Raw genomic sequence first — 23,354 nt, 5'->3', positions numbered from 1 at the left:
AGAAAATAAAAGAGAGAACAGTAAAGAAAAGGAGAGAGGGAGGAAGGAAGGAAGGAAAGAGAAAAAATGGGAAAGAGAGAAAACAGCAAGGACAAGGGGGAGAAAAAGAAAGCGAGAGATTAGTAAGATCATCAGTTTCTATTTCTAGGTTGGCTTTTCCCCAGGGGTCCACACTGGCCCCTGTCAGATAGCAGTTACTGCTGTGCATGTTTTCATTGTGTGTGTGCGTATGTGTGTATGTGTGTACATTTGCGTGCAATTGTGTGTGGGTATTCTAACACAGGGAATAACTTTGTCTGTGTGTTTGCTGATCAAGTGAGGAATTGATTTTCTGAGAGGTTTCAAATTGCAGATCCACACAAGGTAACACAATAGCACAGAACTGTAATGTAACCTGGACTTTAACTGGAAATGACGTGGGGGGTTGGGTGTATGTCACCAGGCAAACAAAGAACAGCCCTTTCAATGGTATAGGCTTTGGGGTCATTTGCGTTCTAATTGCAGTCAATCACTCTACTCCTGATTCCAGATTGCCCTCACTGGACTGTCTTGAGGGGAATTGAAATTGGAATTTTGGTTTACTTGCTGAATTGAAATGGAATTGATCTCAAACCATGACTGGTAAAACTGGATGCTGAGGAAGGGTTTTTCATACAAATTGCCTAATGTGCATGTAGCACACTTAAGCAGTAAACACACCTCAGAAATAATGAGACCGTAGGTGTGCATGTTGCTCAGATACACATCCCAAGTGTGCTGCTTACATTGGGCAACATGTCTGAATAACCCTTATTCATCAGTACCAGCATGGCAGAAGTCTATAAGGGTATTAGGGTTGGAATGTAGAAATGTTAGGCTGCCCTGAATGTTACTGGAAGGGATGAAAGTTATGCTTGTGCTGATGTAGCAATGATTATTGACCAATGACACTCATGCAAAACCTTTAAGAGTCAGTGTTTAATTATATATCCCAAAATGTGTTTCCTAATTCTACCACTTTAAATATTGGACCCTGTCGATTCTGACTCTCTCTAAGTCTAGAAACCACAGATGTTAATGTCCATTTACTGTAATATTTAAGGGGATATCCCTAATTTGCTCCCACCTTGTGGAAGTTAAACGAATTACAGCAACAGCGCATTTAAAGGGATAGTTGATCCTAGATTCAAATTTGGGTGAAATAACAATTACCGTGAGTCGTTTTTGAAGGCCCATGCAGTCATTTTTTGCAATAAGAAATTATTGAACCTAGCCTGGAATTAGCATTATTTGCATCATCCACATTCATGAATTGAAACTTGTCATCAGGTCTCTTTGGTGGTGGCTGAGGACCTATAATAGTTGAAGTGTAGCTTTTAATAATAAAAGCTTCTGGCAGTTTTTAGATTGAATTGTATTTTCAAATAAATATATCTCTGAAATCATTTTGTACACTGTTTTAATTAAACAAATCTAGATATTTAGTCATTTATATACCTGAGCCTCCCTCTCATTAGGAAACTATTTTAAGTAACAGAAACAAATGCAAATACACATGCCTGATAATGCAAAGTATACCAACAATTCCATTCCAACAGAACAGGCTGAATTGTTTTTAGAGAGACGACATTCAGCCTTCTCACTTATTTTATAAGGCTTTTATTAAAGGAAAGAATCAGAGGGAGACAGGTGAAGTGCAGAATGAGGTACTGAAATGGATGGGGACTGGGTATTGAACCCTGGTCCCTGGCTGGATGTAGTCAACATTACTATGACCAGGCTCTGCATGTAACAGGCAGAAATTCCACAAATATTCCATGCCAGTGATATAGGCTGACATTCCAGCCATTTGTTTTTACCTCATTGTGTGGAAAATATACAGAAAACAGGGAGATAACGTTTTTGACTGTTGTGCTTTTAAGGAGCAGATTGCAGACCTTTCAGTTTGAACCTTATCTGGCACAGAAATGTTTGACAAGTAGCTAACATGCTCTGTTACTTTACAATGCAAGGAATAGACCAGTGTGATGTGTACTATTCTTAGTATTATAATGATAAAAACAGTAATGTTTAATGGCTGAATGTGCAATTTTAAAAATTACTCAACCTTTAAGGACGGGAAATACTTGATTTATCTTAACAGTTTATTCGTGTTACTCATTTCCAAACCCTAAACTAATGTACGATGTCGGATTAGTTTAAAATCTGACTGGATTTCTTTCATTTGTTGATCGCTATGTTCTGGATTTCGTTTGATCCAATCAAGAAAATCGTATACATTCTAATTAATGGTACAACGTATTTAATGTCATGGGTATATATGTTTTAAAAACTATACTAAACGATAACAAGAAAAAATATGTTGGCCAGCAAGTGGGGGGTGAGGGGGGGCGGTTTAATTAAGTTTATTCACAAATGCGCACTACCCGTGCAGAGCCTGTTATGCGCTTTCATTTGGCAAGTCCGAATTCTTAATCATAATAATTGTTTAGAAATTGTGTACATTGGGAAAGGCATACATTTAGTAAGCCAAAATCGAGCCCTTTGTGACAGACCAAGCAGAACAAACACAAAACTTGAGTTTGGTGGTTTTAGAATATTTATTTTGTGCCCAAATTGACCTATTTTAAGAAATAGCTATACTTGTGACTCGGGGTAGCCTGGCAGGTAATTGTGCAGTTCTAAAATGAGAAAAGCTAAGCAACATCCAGCTTAGAGACAATGTTTAAACTTGAGCTTAAACAAAAGTTTGTAAAGTAGGCCAACAACTCGACAGCTATATTGAGCAGGTGAAAGAGAGAGGGGAAGAGAAAGACAAACTGGCAGACAAAGAAAGGCTGTGCGTTTCTTGGGCTCTGTCAGAACCTACAACTACTGGTATGCGCGAGGACGTTTAACTAATCGTTCTGGATAGTTTAATCGATTACCGCCGCGTGCGCTGGCAACTATTATTCTGCCGTCCCTGGAGGTTGTGGTTTTTTCATTTTGCACTCCCAGTTTTACCTCGGGAAATATAGGCTAGTGCACGGTTTTGATTGAATATATCAGTCTCCGCATTCTCTTTAAATCACCCTCCGTCCTCTCACCCCCTCCCCTCCCACGATTCCACCCACCTCATTCAAATCGCCTCCGCTGCTATGCGTAGCCTATAGTGTGTCCGTGTGAGAGCGGAGCGTGAGAACCACAGATTTGACAGTGCCCAGTCGTGTGGGAGGATTCAAGCCGAGGGACAGGCACCCAGGCGAGGGTAGAATCAGCGGGGAAAGCCGCTATAGACCGCGGCAACGGAGGTAAATATTTAATCAGCCGGCTAGAATACAGATGCATGATATTCACAGCTTAATAAGGTGTTCGTTGATGAATATTTAACGAAATGCTTGAAGGAGGCTGACATAGTCTACCAGATTTTGACGATGGGGTATTATTTATTTTTTGAATCGAAACGGTTTTCAGTGGCGTCGCTGGTGAACATAATACATTTTGAATAAGTTGATAAATGAACGTAAGGTTGATTATAATTGAAATCCACGTTTTGTACCACACATGCTGTTTCGTGGGTAATTAACGATCACATTCTTAAAGGAAGGAATGATCTAACGTTTTCGCTCGTCAGCCGCCAGCTGTAGAAGCGCGGGCGACGCGCGACTGCCTGTTGTGCCTTGCAATGAAAAAAACATCTGAAGGTTACAGACAAATCCTTTTATTTTAACGTTTTTATATTAAAATAAATAGCTGTTTGAACTACATTTTTGCTAAACGTTATGAATTAGTTTAGGTTTTGCCTATTGCATGCGGCCGGCTAGATCGGAAGGTCGTGGTGTAGGCTAGCAACACGTCGGGTAAATTCAGAGACGAAACCAGGGAAACAGACACACTTGATGACAGGCAGGTAGAAATATGGACTGCAGGTGACCACTGCAAAATATAGGCTAGTCTTGTTATTGTGAAAAATCTTATGACCACATGTGGGACTTATTGAACGGGACAAATAAAAACGTGTGTTATATTTTACTGCTGCTCGTCGCCCGCATAAAGGCTTAATGCCATTAATGTAATTATTTAGTGACTGCATATTCGTGCAATTGTTGGATATTATCAATCATCAGTGCATGAGTGCAGAAAAAGCTGTTACACAACGATAAGGTATGTGGTATTGCTCTATGTAAAAATTGGTCTAGCTACACTTCATCTTGTGGGCAGTCCCATTGTTTGCTTGGTATTTCATTATGCAATAACCATTTAAACAGTGTAACAGCACCCAAGATAACCATTTACATTTTTCTTTTTACATTAAATCTATATGCTTTTTTGGCATTTAATAAACTGATATAGGCTTTACTATAACAAGCATTGATGTTGAAAGTAAGATAAAAACAGGAACCAGCGAAGAAAATATAAAGTCTACCACTTCCACGTGTCCCTTCCCTGTCTTAAGCAACACCCCAAAGAAAGACAGTGCATTTTGAAAATGAAATAATGAACTCACCCAATTATGCCTTTACAGTCAAACAGCATGCAAAACAGTGAGAGTTACACTTAAGTTACTGTATTTCGAACTGTTTTGCTCAAACTGACATGCAGATACATTTTGAATGGTCTTGCCTTGATATACAGTGACATTTCAAACTATCTTTTCCTAAGTTACGTTATTGTGGAAATGTAAGTAAAGTTGTCTTTGAAAAAACGTATTTGGACACATGGACATTTGAGAGAAATGCCAAGCACAGTCACTGATAAACCCAGTTTAACAAATCACACAAAGAAAACATTGGCACAACTTATCTGCTTAAAATAAACCGAAATGCAATTTCATAGTGCAGAAAAGTAACTACACCCCAGCTGCTAAAATAACTCAATCTACCCATTTCTTATACCTGTCTCTTACATTGACGAAGAGGAATTTTTTCCTTTCTTGCATTTACAGCCCACTTCAAGTCCCCCTACTGCATTTCGATAGGCTTGAGATTTGGGTTTGACTCAGCCATAATGTGACCCTCCATTCATGTTTGAGCCATTCTGTTGTAGCTAAGCTCGTGTGCTTTGAATCATTGTCCTGTTGCAAGGTTTGTTCAGCTTTAGCCTTTTGACAGATGGCCTCAGATATTCCTCAAGCATTCTCTAGTATAATAATTACTTCATGGTTGACTCAATGCTGGCAAGTTAGCCAGTTCCCTAGGCAGCAAAGCAGCCCCAAACCATAATACCACTGCCCCAATGTTTTACAGTTGGTATGAGGTGCTTCTGTTCAAAAGCAGTGTTTTGTTTGCCCCAAACATGGGGTCTTCCTTCCTGACCTCCCAGCAAGGCCAAGATTATTTACTCTCTGAAAGTTAAGTCATGTACTTTGGCATTGTTTGTGCCATGAGAACTTGATGTTACCCTGGGGTTTTTAGACTTCTTTGGGCATCTTTTGGTCAGTTTTTGGGCTGAATATGATGGGACAACCTGTCTTATGTTAATTGCATAACTTCTTCCAGACTCATGGGCATCAAGTCCTACTTTTGAGGGCCTTGGATTGGTCTTTTGATCTTGGCCTGACCCTCCCAAATTACTCTCCAAGTTAATTATTTGCACCTGTTTTGGTGCAGCAGAATATCATTTTAGCAATTTTATACTGTGATAAAGGTAGAGGTGTACTTACTTTTTCTGCATTATGAAATAGCATTTTGGTAGATTTTTCTTTATTGGATAAATGTCTTTTGTTTGATTTGTCAAATTGTGTTACCTTTGTCAATTAACTTGGTGGAAATTTAGTTCAGAAATGTATGTGTCCAAATATATATATATTTATTTATGTTTATTTCTTGCCAGACCGTGTAAGTGGAGATGGCCTAGAAGAGCGAATGTCTCTTTGTGACTGACTGACTCACAGACCCTTGTTAAACAGCGTAGTGGTTAGAGACGTGAACTACGGAACAACAGGTCCCGCTTTCGACTCCCGTCACAGTCAAAACACATTATCCCTCAGGATTTGTTCAGGACAGACAAAAACTTTGCTGACTCCAACTTTCAGTAGCTATGTAATAGGAAGCCTAAAATAATAAATAAGGTGAACTTAAACTGACATTTCTTATTAACACAATGCTTAATGGTGTCTAGCAAAATATTAAATATTACAGAATTATCTAATGTCGAGACGCTATACCGACACTTGATCCGTGGTGTAGTGGCTAAAGACATAGCCTCTCATGTGGGCGACCCCAGTTTGAATACAGTGTGGGCAACAACATTCATTACTTTCAGTTGTGAGCCGGCTGAACTAGGCTTGCCTGGTTCTTTTTCTGTTTCTTTTTTAAATGAAAATTTCCAGGGGGTGTACTTTTTCACACTGTTCATATGGGGATTTCTTGCTCTAACATAAAGGGACATCTCTAACTATCTTTAGCTTCTATGTGGCAACATTTCAAACTGTCTGGCCTTCACATAGGGAAACATAGGGACATTTCTAATTAGCATTCTCTTTCACAAAATGACAATGTCTTGCTTTAACTTACATTTCGGTGTTACATGTCATTTGAAATTGTCTTGCTTTAACTGACATATGAGGGCACATTTCAAATGTTCTAACTGCCAACCAATTATGAACTGGCACTTTTTACTTTATAATCAAATATTAATTATCTGTCCTTTCAGAGGAACGAGGAACCTGCCGTCTTAGATCAAGCTATCAATCAGGAATCGTCTGGTTGGACGCATTGCATCAACCCCGCCCCCCTCCCCCCCACCACCACCACCACATCATGGCTTCCAAACTGAATCCCAACGTCTTGTACGTTCAAGAGCCCCGGGATTCTATGTCTTCTCAGGAGTCTCATGTGGAACCCGGGGAAGAGAGCTCGGATAGCGACGGTGAGACAGACGAGACGGAGCAGAAGCTGATCCGGAAAGTGTCCACGTCGGGGCAGCTACGTGCCAAGGTATGGTTGACATACACCACACACACACACACAAACACTGCACACACATACACCACACATATACACCACACACACACACTTGTAAGTGGTAAAACACTTTTTCTTTTTGTCATCATTGGAGGTGAACTGTGGACTTGATCCTGATTAGAATCAAAGGCCTAGACATAATCTGTAAACACACACACAACTAGCAACTGATCAGCACTGATTAACAACAATGTATCAATGAATAAAACATTTGCCATGTCTGATTTCGGCCAGTACATTGATTTGAAATTGCCCGATTGAGTTGTTAGTCTTTGACTGGAGTCAGAAATCATTTGAAATCAATATGCAGCCCAATGTTGTTGTTTTTTATAGGGATTTCATGGCTGTGTTTGTTTCAAAGACAGCTGATTCTATCAGTGAATCATTGTTGGTCCAAACTCAAATTAGTCCTCATTGACCTATGACCTTCCATAAAGTACATTACCTTAACCACATAGCTCGGTTGGTAGAGCCTGGAGCTTGTCACTCCGGGATAATGGGTGTGATTCTTAAGACCACGCATGTGTGAAAACTGTTTTGCACGCATGACCGTAAGTCTCTTTGGATAAAACCATCTGCCAAATTACATACAGTGTGGCCCAACATGGGACCAAATGCAAAACATTAGACTTTTTCCCAAAAACGTACTGTCATTACGAAACCACTTACATAAAACTATTTTTTTAAAGTTCAAAAGAGGATTATTTGGCTGTCCCTCTAGGAGAACCCTTTTTCATCCTGGTAGGAGCCTTTTTGGTTTTCTGTGGAACCTAAGGTATCCCTGTAACCTAAAATAGTTCTATCTAGAACCCAAAAGGTTTGTCCACAAACACAAAAAAGGTTCTGCTAGAGGGCCAGCCAAAATACCTTTCTAATTATTATTTTCTGCTGTTGTATGTGTACACCCTCAAAATAAAGCTATGTACTCTTTACGTCTTAGTCATTATACCATTACAGCTATTGTCATAATACTTGTAAACCTCCCCATCATATTACATTGTAGTATTGGTGTATATGAGTGATGGTGTCATTTCCATGTTTGATTCTCATTATATCTAATCATACTTCTTAGCAAACTTTATTTTCAACATATTTCTTTTCGGGAAACTTTTCCTAATCAAAGATGTGCGCAAACAGCCTGCAATAAGTCGTGGGTACCATCAGTGTTGATTTAATATTGGTTCTAGGTTTTAAAATGAATTCCTTTTGTCAGGGACAACATTAGCTGATCACAGCTTGTATTGATATTTGTTTGCCAAGTTGTTAAGTTGTATGATAACAACACAGGAGGAGCTACAGTAGCTATTATCAAAGCTTAGATTGGATTACAATCTGTCAATCCAACAGGCCATGCATCCATGTGGAATCATGCCTAAGATGATTAGTCTGTGTGTGTCTGTGTGGGAGAGAGATGATTAGATTGGGTTACCTGAGGTCACATGACTCTGATTAACCCAGTCATAGACCTGAGGATTTGGACTCTCTGATAGGCTGGCTGATTAGAAGTGTATGTATGTATCTATGTGTCTGATGCTGGATTTTGCCATGTTGCCATTGACCAAAATGTCCCCAAGTGATGGTGGAACCAAGAACATGTGAAAAATAGTGACATTTTCCCTGTCCGCATTTTGAAAAAACAAACAAATGTCGGGACCTCCCCCTCGTGGCCCCTTACCCATCGACCATAGAAAGAACAGCTGTTGCTTTTGGCTGTTGCTAATGGGGATACTAACACAGTTCTAAATCCCACTCTCCCCATCCTCTGTCCCCGCCCACTATTTTCTCAATCTCTTTCCCCTTTACCTGCCTTCCCTGTTTCTTTCTATCACTCCCCTTTTTTCTTGATCTACCTCTCCTCTAATCCCTCGTCCCTGTACTCTCACCGCACTCACCCCCTTCCACTTCCTTCCCTCTCCCCTCCCTACCTCTCCCCTCCCTACCTCTCCCCTCCCTACCTCTCCCCTCTCTACCTCTCCCCTCCCTACCTCTCCCCTCCCTACCTCTCCCCTCCCTACCTCTCCCCTCTCTACCTCTCCCCTCTCTACCTCTCCCCTCTCTACCTCTCCCCTCTCTACTTCTCCCCTCTCTACCTCTCCCCTCTCTACCTCTCCCCTCTCTACTTCTCCCCTCTCTACCTCTCTACCTCTCTACCTCTCTACCTCTCCCCTCTCTACCTCTCCCCTCTCTACCTCTCCCCTCTCTACCTCTCTCCCCTCTACCTCTCCCCTCTCTACTTCTCCCCTCTCTACCTCTCTACCTCTCTACCTCTCCCCTCTCTACCTCTCTCCCCTCTACCTCTCTCCCCTCTACCTCTCCCCTCTCTACCTCTCCCCTCTCTACTTCTCCCCTCTCTACCTCTCCCCTCTCTACCTCTCCCCTCTCTACCTCTCCCCTCTCTACCTCTCCCCTCTCCCCTCTCTACTTCTCCCCTCTCTACTTCTCCCCTCTCCCCTCTCTACCTCTCCCCTCTCTACCTCTCCCCTCTCTACCTTTCCCCTCTCTACCTCTCCCCTCTCTACCTCTCCCCTCTCTACCTCTCCCCTCTCTACCTCTCCCCTCTCTACTTCTCTCTCCTCCACCCACTCAGTGGTCCCCGGTGGATTTGCATCATGCTCGTTAGCTCAGAGCTAAGTGTTATTAGCCTTGACATGTCACCCAGACATGATTCAATTAAACCGTTAACACACACACACACTTTTTACGTTTTACTACTCTTGTGGGGCCCCGACCTAACCTTAACCCTAAACCTCCTCTCCTCTATCTCCTAACCCCTACAGCAAGGACAATCCACATACTCACAGTAACACAAAACACACCCCAATAACACTGCTGCTACAACGGTTTGCCTCCAGATTGTTAAATTGTTGTTGAGGGTCGAGTGAGGGGTAGGTTGCAGACGGATTCTTGGGCTTGTCGGAATAGGGCTTGCACGCTAACTGAAGCTGACCCACGTGACTTGCTAGTCGGAAGAGCAACATGAAGAAAAGCGTCATGTATTTACTGTAATGTGAAGCTGTGGATTGCTCACATTTCCACTCCAAACCGTTGCTGTCTCAAGCCATGAAAAGGAAAATGTGTTGTTGGATTGGGGAATCTTTAGGAGTGGTCGGGGAGCTTCAGTACCCTCTTACTCTCAGACATTAGGTGAACATTTTTGTCTTTGGCTGTCCCAGAATGGGAACTCTTCTAATAATATTTTTTTTTTTGTAGAACTATTTTAGTACTAGATAGAAACCCTTTGGTTCCAGGTAGAACCCAAAATACAGAGGCTGAAGTAGAGGGCAGAGGACTGTGTGTTTGCATGCATGGGTGCATGCTAACAGGTGTTCTTTCTACCGAGTGTTCCTGTTGTCATCCATTTCGAGTCATCGCTCTTCATCCCCCTCTGTCTCCTTCGCTTGATCTCTTCATCACTCTCTTCTCCATTCCACTTCTCTCTGGCCGTCTCTCTCTCCCCCTCCCGGCTGTTCGTTTTTGGACCAAAGTATAGCTTTAGGCTGAGAGGTGTGGCGGTTCTTAACTCATCAGGAGCAGCCAAGCCGACTGTTCGGAAGACGGGACGTGGTGGGCACGCTGCAGGGACGGGGCTGTGGACGTGGTGGGCACGCTGGAGGGACGGGGCTGTGGACGTGGTGGGCACGCTGGAGGGATGGGGCTGTGGACGTGGTGGGCACGCTGGAGGGATGGGGCTGTGGACGTGGTGGGCACGCTGGAGGGACGGGGCTGTGGACGTGGTGGGCACGCTGGAGGGATGGGGCTGTGGACGTGGTGGGCACGCTGGAGGGATGGGGCTGTGGACGTGGTGGGCACGCTGGAGGGACGGGGCTGTGGACGTCGTGGGCACGCTGCAGGGACGGGGCTGTGGATGTGGTGGGCACGCTGGAGGGACGGGGCTGTGGACGTGGTGGGCACGCTGGAGGGACGGGGCTGTGGACGTCGTGGGCACGCTGCAGGGACGGGGCTGTGGATGTGGTGGGCACGCTGGAGGGACGGGGCTGTGGACGTGGTGGGCACGCTGGAGGGATGGGGCTGTGGACGTGGTGGGCACGCTGCAGGGACGGGGCTGTGGATGTGGTGGGCACGCTGGAGGGATGGGGCTGTGGACGTCGTGGGCACGCTGGAGGGACGGGGCTGTGGATGTGGTGGGCACGCTGGAGGGACGGGGCTGTGGATGTGGTGGGCACGCTGGAGGGACGGGGCTGTGGACGTGGTGGGCACGCTGGAGGGACGGGGCTGTGGACGTGGTGGGCACGCTGGAGGGACGGGGCTGTGGACGTGGTGGGCACGCTGGAGGGACGGGGCTGTGGACGTGGTGGGCACGCTGGAGGGATGGGGCTGTGGACGTGGTGGGCACGCTGGAGGGACGGGGCTGTGGACGTGGTGGGCACGCTGGAGGGATGGGGCTGTGGACGGGGTGGGCACGCTGCAGGGGTTGCTGGCAGCCAGGCTGAGGGTTGAGTGTGCCTGTAACACACTGGTGGGACTTGGACTATTCATCAGTACACAGAGGAGGGAAATCTGGAGAAAGTTTTCCATTATTGTACTGAGCGAGAAAGAGTAAGAGAGTCCAGTAATGGTAATCTCTAGATTCTTCCTCCAGTTGCATATTTGTTGCCTCTGTTAATTTAAGTTGGTCTTAAAAAAAGACTAAGAGACAAACATAGAATGCTGAAAAAGGAAGTGTGTAGGTTTGTGTGAAGAGGGCCGTCCCCTAATTAGTTTTTTTCCCGCACATGCTGCAGACATCTAGTAGAGGTGAATGACAGCATTATCCCTCCCTTTTCTTACTTTATTCTTCCTATATCTTCTTTATTTCACTCCCTACTTCTGCTTCTTTCTCAGAGAGATGAAGAGTGAGGAAGAAGTGACTGAGAAAAAAGAGAAACAGAGCGAGCAGTGACTGAGCAGTGACTGAGCAGTGACTGAGCAGTGACTGAGCAAAACTGTGCGATAGTGAGGGAGTAAGATAATCCATCCAGATATCAGTTGTAAAGTTAGATGTACATCATAGTGAAAATATTTAGCATGTCCAGGTCCGAGATACAGTGGGGAGAACAAGTTTTTGATACACTGCCGATTTTGCAGGTTTTCCCACTTACAAAGCATGTAGAGGTCTGTCATTTTTATAATAGGTACTCTTCAACTGTGAGTTGAAGATCCAGAAAATCATTATGATTTTTAAGTAGTACATTTGCATTTTATTGCATTATTACATAGATACATCAGAAAACGAGAACTTAATATTTGGTACAGAAACCTTTGTTTGCAATTACAGAGATCATATGTTTCCTGTAGTTCTTGACCAGGTTTGCACACACTGCAGCAGGGATTCACACTTCAGCTCCCTCCAAAGTTTTTCTATTGGGTTCAGGTCTGGTGACTGGCTAGGCCACTCCAGGACCTTGAGATGCTTCTTACGGAGCCACTCCTTAGTTGCCCTGGCTGTGTGTTTCGGGTCGTTGTCATGCTGGAAGACCCAGCCACGACCCATGTTCAATGCTCTTACTGAGGAAAGATCTTGTGATACATGGCCCCATCCATCCTCCCCTCAATACGGTGCAGTCGTCCTGTCCCCTTTGCAGAAAAGCATCCCCAAAGAATGATGTTTCCACCAACATGCATCACAGTCGGGATGGTGTTCTTGGAGTTGTACTCATCATTCTTCTTCCTCCAAACACGGCGAGTGGAGTTTAGACCAAAAAGCTCTATTTTTGTCTCATCAGACCACATGACCTTCTCCCATTCCTCCTTTGGATCATCCAGATGGTCACTGGCAAACTTCAGACGGGCCTGGACATGTGCTGGCTTGAGCAGGGGGACCTTGCGTGCGTTGTAGTATTTTAATCCATGACGGCGTAGTGAATTAGTAATGATTTTCTTTGAGACTGTGGTCCCAGCTCTCTTCAGGTCGTTGATCAGGTCCTGCCATGTAGTTCTGGGCTGATCCCTCACCTTCCTCATGAACATTGATGCCCCACAAAGTGAGATCTTGCATTGAGCCCCAGACCGAGGGAGATTGACAGTCATCTTGAACTTCTTCCTTTTTTAATAATTGCGGCCAACAGTTGTTGCCTTCTCACCAAGCTGCTTGTCTATTGTCCTGTAGCCCATCCCAGCCTTGTGCAGGTCTACAATTTTATCCCTGATGTCCTTACACAGCTCTCTGGTCTTGGCCATTGTGGAGAGGTTGGAGTCTCTTTGATTGTGTGGACAGGTGTCTTATATACAGGTAACGAGTTCAAACAGGTGCAGTTAATACAGGTAATGAGTGGAGAACAGGAGGGCTTCTTACAGAAAAACTAACAGGTCTGTGAGAGCCGGAATTCTTACTGGTTGTTAGGTGATCAAATACTTATTTCATGCAATAAAATGCAAATTAATTATTGAAAAATCATACAATGTGATTTTCTGGATTTTTGTTTTAGTTTCCGTCTCTCACAGTTGAAGTGTACCTTTGATAAAAATTGCAGACCTCTACATGCTTTGTAAGTAGGAAACCCTGTAAAATTGGAAGTGTATCAAATACTTGTTCTCCCCACTGTATGTTAAAGTAATAAATATATGTACTGCACTCTGTAAGTGATTCGCAGTTATGAAGAAGGCTTGCTCAGCCATCAGTGAAGGCACAGATATGCACTCCACATCCCTGTCTGCTGTTCGTTGGCTGGAGCCATCCAACTTCATTTCTATTGATTGGCTATCTGGTATTTTTGTAGACATCGTCTGTCCAATACGAACACTACATTATATGGAATATTAGGAAATGACACACTAAGAGGAGTCTCTCACTCTCTGTATCTGTCTGTCTCTCTCTCTGTGTCTGTTTCTCTCTCACCAATTTGCCTTATTGGTTTTTGACCTGTCTTCTCCTCTATCAGTTTCTCTGTCTCTGCTCCTTTTCCTCCTTTCTTTGTCTTCTTTCATCTCCACCCACCCTTTCTGTCTCTTCTCCTGTGTAATGTTGAAACACTGTTAGTGTAGCGTTGTTCATCATTAGTTGGACTGACCATTAAAAGAGAGGACATCCACTGGACCAGGGAATAGAGAGAGGGGAAATATTAGAAGACAGAAAACTGATGACAGGAAGTGGAGCAGAACAAGGAGGAGAAGATGATGGGCAGTATGAAGGGGGGGGGGGGTCTTTAACCAGTAGAATGATAGAGGTGGATATTGAGCTGCACGTTCTAACCTAATACACAACCATTTCAGAGATGAATATTTCCCTCAAATAATTGGCCATTTGGATAAACCCACATCTATTTCCTCAAATAAATCTCAGCAGCATGATTTGAGACAGCATGGTTTATTGCCAGAGGAAAAGGGCAACATGTGGACCAGGTCATTTGACATTTTTAACTAGTTGCACATTGTAACCCAACTGGGAGCTGTGACATTGAGGTAATAGTTCGAGGTGATGACAATCTCAACGCAACATAAATATCCACCCCAGTCAGCCCTTAGAGTGCCTAGGATGTTGCCCAACCCCTTGCCCTTTGCTGTCAGGCCAAGGAGCCAGAATATTTGTTTTAAATTTTTTATAATGAACTCCAGAAGTATTTGGACAATGACACGTTTTTTTGGTTTCACTGGCGCTGCATACCAGCACCTGGATTTAAACGATATCCTTAGCCAGGGGGAAGTGGACATCCAGGGCAGTTTTCAACTTTCACAAAAACGTAGTCCCTTTTTTGGGCTTGACTGAGTGTAGTTCTAGCTGCCCGAGCTGAAAAATGGTCTAGACCGCAAACCAGACTTGGAATTCGCCCTTGCCTTGACAACAAATATCGCTAATATTTAAAGCATGGAACCTTTGCGTAACTGGGGTTCCAGTCAGGCTTGAGACCTCATTGGCCTTAAAAACAACTAACCCCAAATGTGAGGCGGAGAGAAGGTTAACATAATGTTAAACACACACACACATGGACCAGAACAAGGGAGAGAAGGTGGCGTGGAACAGAGGGATGGAGGTGTGTGTGTGTGTGGATAAGTACTGCCATGAGAGAGAGAGAAAGAAAAACAAGCAGAAACAAACAGCAGAACACAACCCTCGCCCCGACATCCGTCATCCCTTGCCTCTCTTGTATGTCACTACCAACCTGGCTAGTAATCCATAGAGCAGGGTTCCCTCTGGTACCCTATTTCCTACATACTGCCATCCGATTGACCAGGCCTTGGGTGATAATGTAGTATACATTATAAACCAAGTGGTTCCAACCCTGAATGCTCATTGCCTGAAAGCTATGGAGAATGTACTCACTGCATTCACATTCAGATTCATAAATGCAATAAGGCTCCTCAAGGGTTGGTGGTTCATGACCAGTATAACACGGCTGAGTGCTCTATCCAGGCACTCCGCATTGTGTCATGCTTAAGGACTGCTCTTTGCCACTGTATATTTTACCGGAGACTGACTAACAATCTTTTGATCACACAGGAAAACATGGTAATGATATGAATCTTAGCAAATTCACTGTGTGTGCATGTGCACATGCGTGCATGCGAACCTGCAGAGGCATGATCCGGAGTGTGTGTGTGTGTGTGTGTGTGTGTGTGTGTGTGTGTGTGTGAGTGTGTGTGAGTGTGTTTGCGCACACCGAGTCAGAAAAAAACAAGCCTGAAGACATGTGGAATGGTGCGCTAATATTTCCTATAGACACATGGACTCTCTCGCTCTCTTCTATTTTAAAAAGGAAAACCGATACCTTATATCAGATAACATATATTACCGTCACAATAGATACAGAGAGGAAATTGGATAGCCTTCAGTAAAACCGAGAGAAAGAAAAAGGACAGGGAGAAGAGAGAAGAAAGGAGGAAAGAAATGGAAAGAAAGAAGTAAGGAGAGTTCCGGCCATTGGATTCACAGTAGATTCAGATATGGGTGTGAATGAGGAATAGATATGGAGTCTTTATGCCCTATATGCTTTGTGCACTACACTTAAAGGAGTACTTAAAGGAGATATGCTCTATAATGCTCTCTTTCCCTTTCTATCTTTATCTCCGACAGAGAAGTGAAGAGAAATTCAATAAAAAGTCTGTAGCCCCTATAAAATGCATTATGCTTCCAACTTTAGTAGTTCTTCCGCAGTAGAAATTAAGTATTTGTTGCTTTTATTTGTAAACATTCTCAGTGGTCTAATTAGTTAGATTTCCAGAGGAGTCAAAGAATCTGAAAAGATGGAACTATGTGTCTATGTATTCCGTCCTTTCTACATTATCATCAGTCTTGAAAAGCTCCAGAAAAATTAGGAAGGGCTACAAATTAATTTCCTCAAATTAATCATAGGCCGTTTCTAGCATTGTAATCCTGTCTTTCTCTAGTGACTAATCAGCAATAGCTGAAAGCAGGGATCAGCAAGGCATCATGCATCTGACCTGGATTGTGTTTAAGGATCTGGACAGCCCAAATGCATTTATTCACCTGCTTGTCATCTGAACATGCAAAAACATGTGACATGGCCCAAAAGGTCAAGGTACTCTTTTTGTCTTCACTCGGCAGAACTAAAAGAGGACTGGCAACCCCTCTGAGTCACTCTAGGTTTCTTCTGAAGTTTTGACCTTGTGCATCAACTCTTGTTGCTTGCTCTTTGGGATATCTGGCTGGGTATCTGTAAAAGCACATTATGACAACTGTTGATGTAAAAAGAGCATGATAAAATAGATTTGATTAATTGGCCAATAAAATAGATTTGATTGATTGTCTAAACAAAATCAACCAAGTCCACAATAATGTTTTACATTTTTAATTTAGGAAATCTATTTGCCAGTATTCAGTGTAATCAGGGTAGAAAATCAATCAAATTAAATCTTTGGGCTTTGTTGTGGACAATTCACATGGCACAACTGATTGTAATTATGTTTCTACCATCCTGTTTCCACAATGAAATCATCCTTCTAGTCTCCAGTTGCCAGACCCTGGCGTTATGGAACTTTGATTCCCTTTTTTCTGACTTGGTACACTGTATTGACTACAGATCTCCTAAAGGCATTTGTGGTAGATGGATGTCCTTCATAATGTAAAACCACACACACACAAACAAACAAACAAACAAACAAACAAAAACTCACCTACAAACACACCATATTTGTCTTGTAGATGGATGATTGTGTCATATGGGTGAGCATTATTCCCAATCCTTCTGTCTGTTCGCTAATGGTGACAAATGGGGGCAGTCAGAACACTTCATCCGTCAGGAGCTTAGCATTACACACCATCTTAAAGACCAAAAAATTACAAGGAAAAGAGTTGGAATCAATGGATCTTTCCCTCCGGTGGTGTTTCCACCAAACGGAAGTTTGCAAAGTGACAAAGTGCAAATAGAAGTGTTTTGCTTATGTGGGATTTGTCCCCCCCTGTGGAGGTTAAGTTTATTACAAGAACGGTATGCTTCATTCAAATAAAATCTCCCTTTTCATGTTACGCTGAATGACTCTACTGTTGCTTTCATCTGCCATTCTGTAAACAGCTTTTTTCTCACTGGCTTCTCATGGGAATGTAACCCACGACCCACTGTTGTGTATGCACTGTTTTAACAGTTGAGCTGCACAGGGCTCCGTTAAGAGAAAGTGAATAAACTGTATAGATTTTTAGCAAGTAAGAAATGGCAACTGTTTCTACCTTGGCCAACAGTTAATCTGGGTCGGGGGGAAGAAATCAATGGGTGAATATCACTGTCAATCACAACACTGGCCAATTAGTGATACTGTGAAATGATATAATTCCACTATTAGCGGATGTTTTAAGACACTTCTCTTCCATCACAATTCAAATATCAGGCGCAGCACTGTTATGTTTTCATACACTGAATACAAATTTTAAATGTTATGTTTCCATCACCATTTTCAAGTCCACCGATTTAGTTGTGTCACAAAACCTTTTGCCAACGCTGTTCTTGGCACTTGTGCTTCGACCAACATCTCACAAATTTCAGTGCGGGTAGGCATCTCTAGGCTACATGACGAGATTATAATGGATAACAGCAAGATTATGTTTATTTATCAAACGGCAGACACTCTTTAATCATCGTGTCACCAGGATAATACCATCAATAGCTTAAAAGGGTTAATCCACCCGCACAAATCATGAAACTCTTATCAATCAGTGAAAGCCTTTGTTCTAACAACAAAATTGTTATCACCACAATTTAGCTTCTAAGTGGTCTGTCTGAGAAATCAGAAAATGTTGTGGTAGTGCTTCATAGCTACATATTAGGGTATGCGCTTTCCATCTTCGTGTTTCCAAATATTGAATAGGTAAAAACACATCTTTAGCCAAAAATTAATTCAAGAGATTAGCAATCACTCAAACAAATGTACTGCATGGAGGAAAGAAAATATATTTGTATTATAGTCTTTTTAATAAAAAATACATTATTTGTAATCTTTTCAATAAATAATTTATTGAAATTTTGGACAAGAGTTTGTACTTATTCAAAGCAGAAAGTGTAAAGTGCATTTCCCCAATAAATAGCAATGGTGACATGTTGTCAAAATGTCTATGGGATAAATGAATGACAGTTTCATTTCCCACACCATCCAGGGGTCCTACTGAAGGAACATAAAAAAAACATTTAAGAAAATGTACGTTGTTTCAGTTTGTTTTTGCAGAATTCTCTGGCTTCCCTTGCAATCCAGATATGCACACCACTGGAACATTGTCTACTCAGTCACTTGCAAGCCTTCCCAATGAGACACTCAATCAGTATCCATCTTCTGAGGGATTTTGTGTCAACTACTGTTCTCATTTTTGGGGCGTAGCCCATTTACTAGAAGAGAACAACAATATTCACTCACACACACACACACTCACACTCAGTACGGAACTGGTATAAGACACTTCCTCACTCTCTATTTTTCTCTCTCTCTCTATTTTTGTTTTCTGTCTTTTTTTCTGTATTTTCTCTCTCTCGTTCTCTGATTCGCTGTCTAAAAATAGTCTCTCTGGTTTTTTGTCAGCTGAAACTTCTTTAAACAGGAAGCTATCTGCAAAACGCAGACAAACACACTCACTCTCTCTGAATCATTTAAGAACATCATGGTCATTTAAAAATACAATGCTCTTGATGTTGCACACAAGGTCTAACCGAGATTTGGTGTTTCCACATTCAAGTCATCCTCGGAATTAGATAGGCGCGAGGAGTTGTCTTGATGAGCAATTTGGGTAAACTCTGTTTCTCACGGATAGAATGACAAACCCCACACCACCCACATTGCTGGTAATAATCTGCTGACCCGAACGGGGACCAGTAAGGAAATAAGGGTTTTGTCAGTTCCGAGTTTAGATGTGATGTGAAGTTGAAATACCTGCAATGTCAGGGATTGTCAGGAAACACCTACGGAATAGGGCCCATGGAGTGCGCCATTCCCATTAAGTCGGCATGCGCCTTGCCAGGGTGTCGTGAATGGACGTGAATGGACGTCAGACGAGCGCCCAAGCCACAGGGCATGATGGTTGGAAGCCTTTCCCAAGCCTTTCCCAAAGCAGAGCCACTAAAAAACAGAATAAATACCTAAAACTTAACAGCAGAGTTGCCTCAGTTTTAATGATAACCCTTAGCCCTTGTATTTTAATCATTAATGTTTCTCCCTCCTTGGACGGATTTTCAAAGGGAAATTGAATCTTTTTTACAAAATTAGTGCACTATAGAGGTGATATGGTCCATTTAGGAAGCTGACGGAGTATCCGGAAGGAAGGATTATAAGGAGAGACGCCGCTGAAAAGACCCATCTGCCAATGACATTTTAAGGGTAGATCGTGCGTGTGTGTTTAACTCACTCTCCCCCACACCTGTACACGCTCCGTACTTAAGTGCCTCAGTTGAGTGTGTCCCTGTGTGCTTGCAAGATGTTAGCCCTAAAATGTGTCAAGGACAAGGAGTATGGGAGAGAGAGGGGAGAGAGAGAGAGGGAGGGAGAGGGGAGAGAGAGAGGGAGGGAGAGGGGAGAGAGAGAGGGAGGGAGAGGGGAGTGAGAGAGAGAGGAGTGAGAGAGAGGGGAGTGAGAGAGAAAGGGGAGGGAGAGAGAGAGAGGGGAGAGAGAGAGAGGGGAGAGAGGGGGAGAGGGAGAATGAAAGAAGAAAGGAACAGAACAGGAGGGCTGGAGTGCAATTAGTGACGATTGTTCCCTGAGGACCTGGCTGTTTCCGGATAAATCCGACACACTGAGAGTGAGAGACGTAAGGAGACAAAGTGAGAGCTTCCGGAAGACTTCATAGAGCAAGGTCATAAAGAGTTTCATTCAGTATCTCGTCACGATGCCGATCTACAGAATCAGGCAAACTCTGTTCAGCCTCAGTGTTTGTGTAAATAAAGGCCATTCATGCTCCACTAACAGCGACATTTTGTGAAGAGATTTCCATATAGGCTGGACAAAGCTACGTAGCATTTATGAAATGCGTACTTCAGTTTAATTAAATAGAAATTCCTGAAGAAATGAGCTGTCATGTAAACACTGTCTTCACATTATTATCTCATAACCATACATATATACTGGATACAGGCAATTACTAAAATATAGGTGGTGTATTGGGAAACATCGGCTAGTTGAGCAGTCTTCGATACTGTAGCCCTTGCCAAGCTATCCCCAACAATCACTCTTTCAAAGTCATTGATGTCTGCTTTCTTACCTGGCAGCCTGAAAAATTGCCTAGCATTTGTTTTACGTTTCCAAGCATGACTGGAGGTTCCACCTGTGTGGAAGCACCTGCTTTCAGTATAATGTGTGTTCGTTGTCAGCTCAAGTGTTTCCAATACATAGGCGGCTGCTGGTAGTTAAGGGCCTTACAGCATGTTCTGTATTGCATTGAATAGGAATGTCCATTCTAGTTGTTGTCGTTCTATGGCCTGCCTTAATCAGGTGTGTCATTTAGGCAAGTCCTCTTATGTCATCCCTTCCAAGTGTTGGATCTGCATTTACACACCCACACGTCAAGTAACTGACAGGAAGGTTAGAGGTGCCTTCATTTCCCTCCCTGTCTTTAGAGTGATTGTAATAATAGTTGAAACTGCAGATGTGCTGTATGGCCAATATACTGTAGTACGGTGACTACATGCTATATTTGCCATATGCCATAAAACCAGAGATGCTTTATTGCTATCAAGCTGTCTAGACAAGTCAAACCACGTAATGTCCTACCAGTGGTATAAGATGCCATCTACAACAGCTTTCAGCCAATCAGCACGCAGAGTTCAACCCCCCCGATATATAATAGTGAGTATGAACTTACCGGAAATAGAAATAGAACACTGACAGGAAGAAAGAAATCTGTGAGGTTGTTGTTGCCGGGTTACTGACAGACATAAAAAAAGAATAGCTAGTTGATCAGTTTATGGACAGGAAGTGGCTTTTTGTGTTTGGGTCTGAAATAATTCTAGGTTATTTTCGTGGTAAGACACAGTTGACTGTGTTGTATGTGTCTATTTTGGGCTGAGGTTTCGTATAAGTGAAGCCTGTGTGTGCGGAATTAGGAGCCTCCAGCCATGAAGCCAGCTTGTAGTGAAAAAGAGAGAGAGAACTATCTGCCACAGTGGAACAGACAGTGTAACAGAGGACATCCACCTCTCCTCACAGCCCTCTCACTCTCCCCCTCCACCCTCTGCTCCAGCTGATGTGAGACAAGCTCTTTCAAGTGTTACTATCGCTGTCATCTTGTGAACATCAGAAAAAAAGGAAAATCTTCTGCAGTGGAGTGAATGGAGATTGGGGTGTGAACACCTAGCAACTAGTGTGTGTGGGTGGATGGCTTATGGATGGACAGTTAGATATACTATAGACAGACAGTCTGGAGTGGGCGGGGGGGGGGGGGGATCATGGTAGGTTTAATTTCAGTGGACTGGCCCTTTTTATCGCAGCAGAGCCCATAGAAGTGATGAGCAACTCTTGACAAAGAAGGTTGGCAAAGAAATGACACCTAACAATTTTCTCATTACTAAGTGTGAGAGAGCCCATGAAAGACAAAAAGAGAAATAAGGGGGGGGGGGTTTGGATATCTTTAGAGTTTGACGTATAGAGAACGTCCAGGAGTAAGAGCAAGTGTTTTCTAATCTTGTTCAGCCGGGGTTCACACTGTTCTCTGCCTTTCTTTCTTCCTCTTTTTTGCACATTCTTCCTCTTTCTCGCTCTTCCATCCTGGCTATTACTCAGCCCCTGTTCTTTCTCTCTCTCTCCCTCCTATATTTTCTAATCAGGCATACAACCTAGCTAGCACTCAGACTCTGAACCTTGTGTTCCAAATGGCAGTCTATTCCCCTCGTAGTGCACTACGTTGCACCAAACGGCCACGACATAGGGTCTAGGTTGCCATTGGGAGTGACATGAAGTCATAATTCAGTGTGTAATATTGGCAGGCGTTCAGAACCTGGGGCACCTCATCGGGGTAATGTAGGCCTGCCGTCTGTGGAGGAAAAACACACACACACACCTCCCCGCTTTTCCTTCTCTCAGCCATTCTTTGAACATTTGGGTAGAAGGAGGAGAAAACTGGGAGGGTAGAAGGAGGAGAAGAGGGGGAGGGAGAGAAGTTGAGAACAGATAGATTATTGCTGAAAAGGGGGAGGATGCAGGGAAGGTTGGATGAATAGAGGAGAGGAGAACAGGAAGCTGAACAGGGAGGAGGAAGGAGCACCAGTGTGTTCTAAACAGCAGGGCGATTAGACAAAGCAAAACCACAGGGGCGAGAGAAGAGGTGGGGTAGAGAGAGCAATTTGTAAACGGAGAAGTGTTAGCTGACACCACAATGGCAGAGAGAAGGCTCTCATGGTCATGAGGACATTTTACCACGGCCGGCGCTATCAAGGTTCTCTCAGACGCTCTCTATTTATCCGTCACTGTGGACAACAATTAGTGTAGAATAGAGAGCCACAGAGGGTGTAGTGCAAGACTATTCAACACTTCTGTTTATGTTGTTTTTTAACTTCTAGTTAATTGCACTCATCTGGTGTCTCAGGTCTGAAACAGCCCCTGATGAGCAGGAGAGCATAAAGTGTTTGAGCTCCTTCAGGACTGGAGTTTATTAGCCCCCTCTCTACTGTCTGCTGATTCTAGTAGAAAACCAAAAACTTTAATGGACCGTGTAATTGTTTTATTTAAACCCAGAGGTCACATTAGCATTTTCAAAACATAGAACCTCCAAAAAGCTTCATTTTAAAGATTCTACTTTACGTTTCACAGAGTTATTAACAAAATGGGAATATGAGCCATGGAATGTAATTTTTTGGTTTTGGAGTTATTTTCCTAATGACTAAATGACTGCATACATTTCAAATATCATGCTAGCTAGACTTTGGTGTTAGTCTGTGAAAAGTTAAGGAGAGTGGGATGAAGGTAGCACAATGTTAACTAATGACCTGGACAGGTAACCTAGCAACAAAAATGCAACTCTCAGCTTCTCCTGCCACACACACTCCGTCACTGCACAAAAAGGCAGAGAAGAGA

General features: G+C 43.2%; 1 protein-coding gene across 1 annotated transcript in view; it reads left to right on the top strand.

The window, feature by feature from the left end:
• The first annotated feature begins 2,857 nt into the window (after positions 1–2,857).
• Positions 2,858–23,354, top strand: part of si:dkey-172j4.3 (diacylglycerol kinase delta) — a 66,565-nt gene continuing 46,068 nt past the window's right edge. Inside the window, exons 1-2 of the mRNA XM_029117491.2 lie at positions 2,858–3,269; positions 6,613–6,896. Coding sequence (XP_028973324.1) covers positions 6,720–6,896 — 177 coding nt within the window. The 5' untranslated portion in view covers positions 2,858–3,269; positions 6,613–6,719. The remainder of the gene's footprint in view (positions 3,270–6,612; positions 6,897–23,354) is intronic.

Source organism: Esox lucius, chromosome 24 (assembly GCF_011004845.1).
Source record: "Esox lucius isolate fEsoLuc1 chromosome 24, fEsoLuc1.pri, whole genome shotgun sequence".
NCBI classification, from domain to species: domain Eukaryota; kingdom Metazoa; phylum Chordata; class Actinopteri; order Esociformes; family Esocidae; genus Esox; species Esox lucius.
The sequence above is the reverse complement of the archived record's forward strand: the minus strand, read 5'-3'. Positions and strand labels throughout refer to the sequence as shown.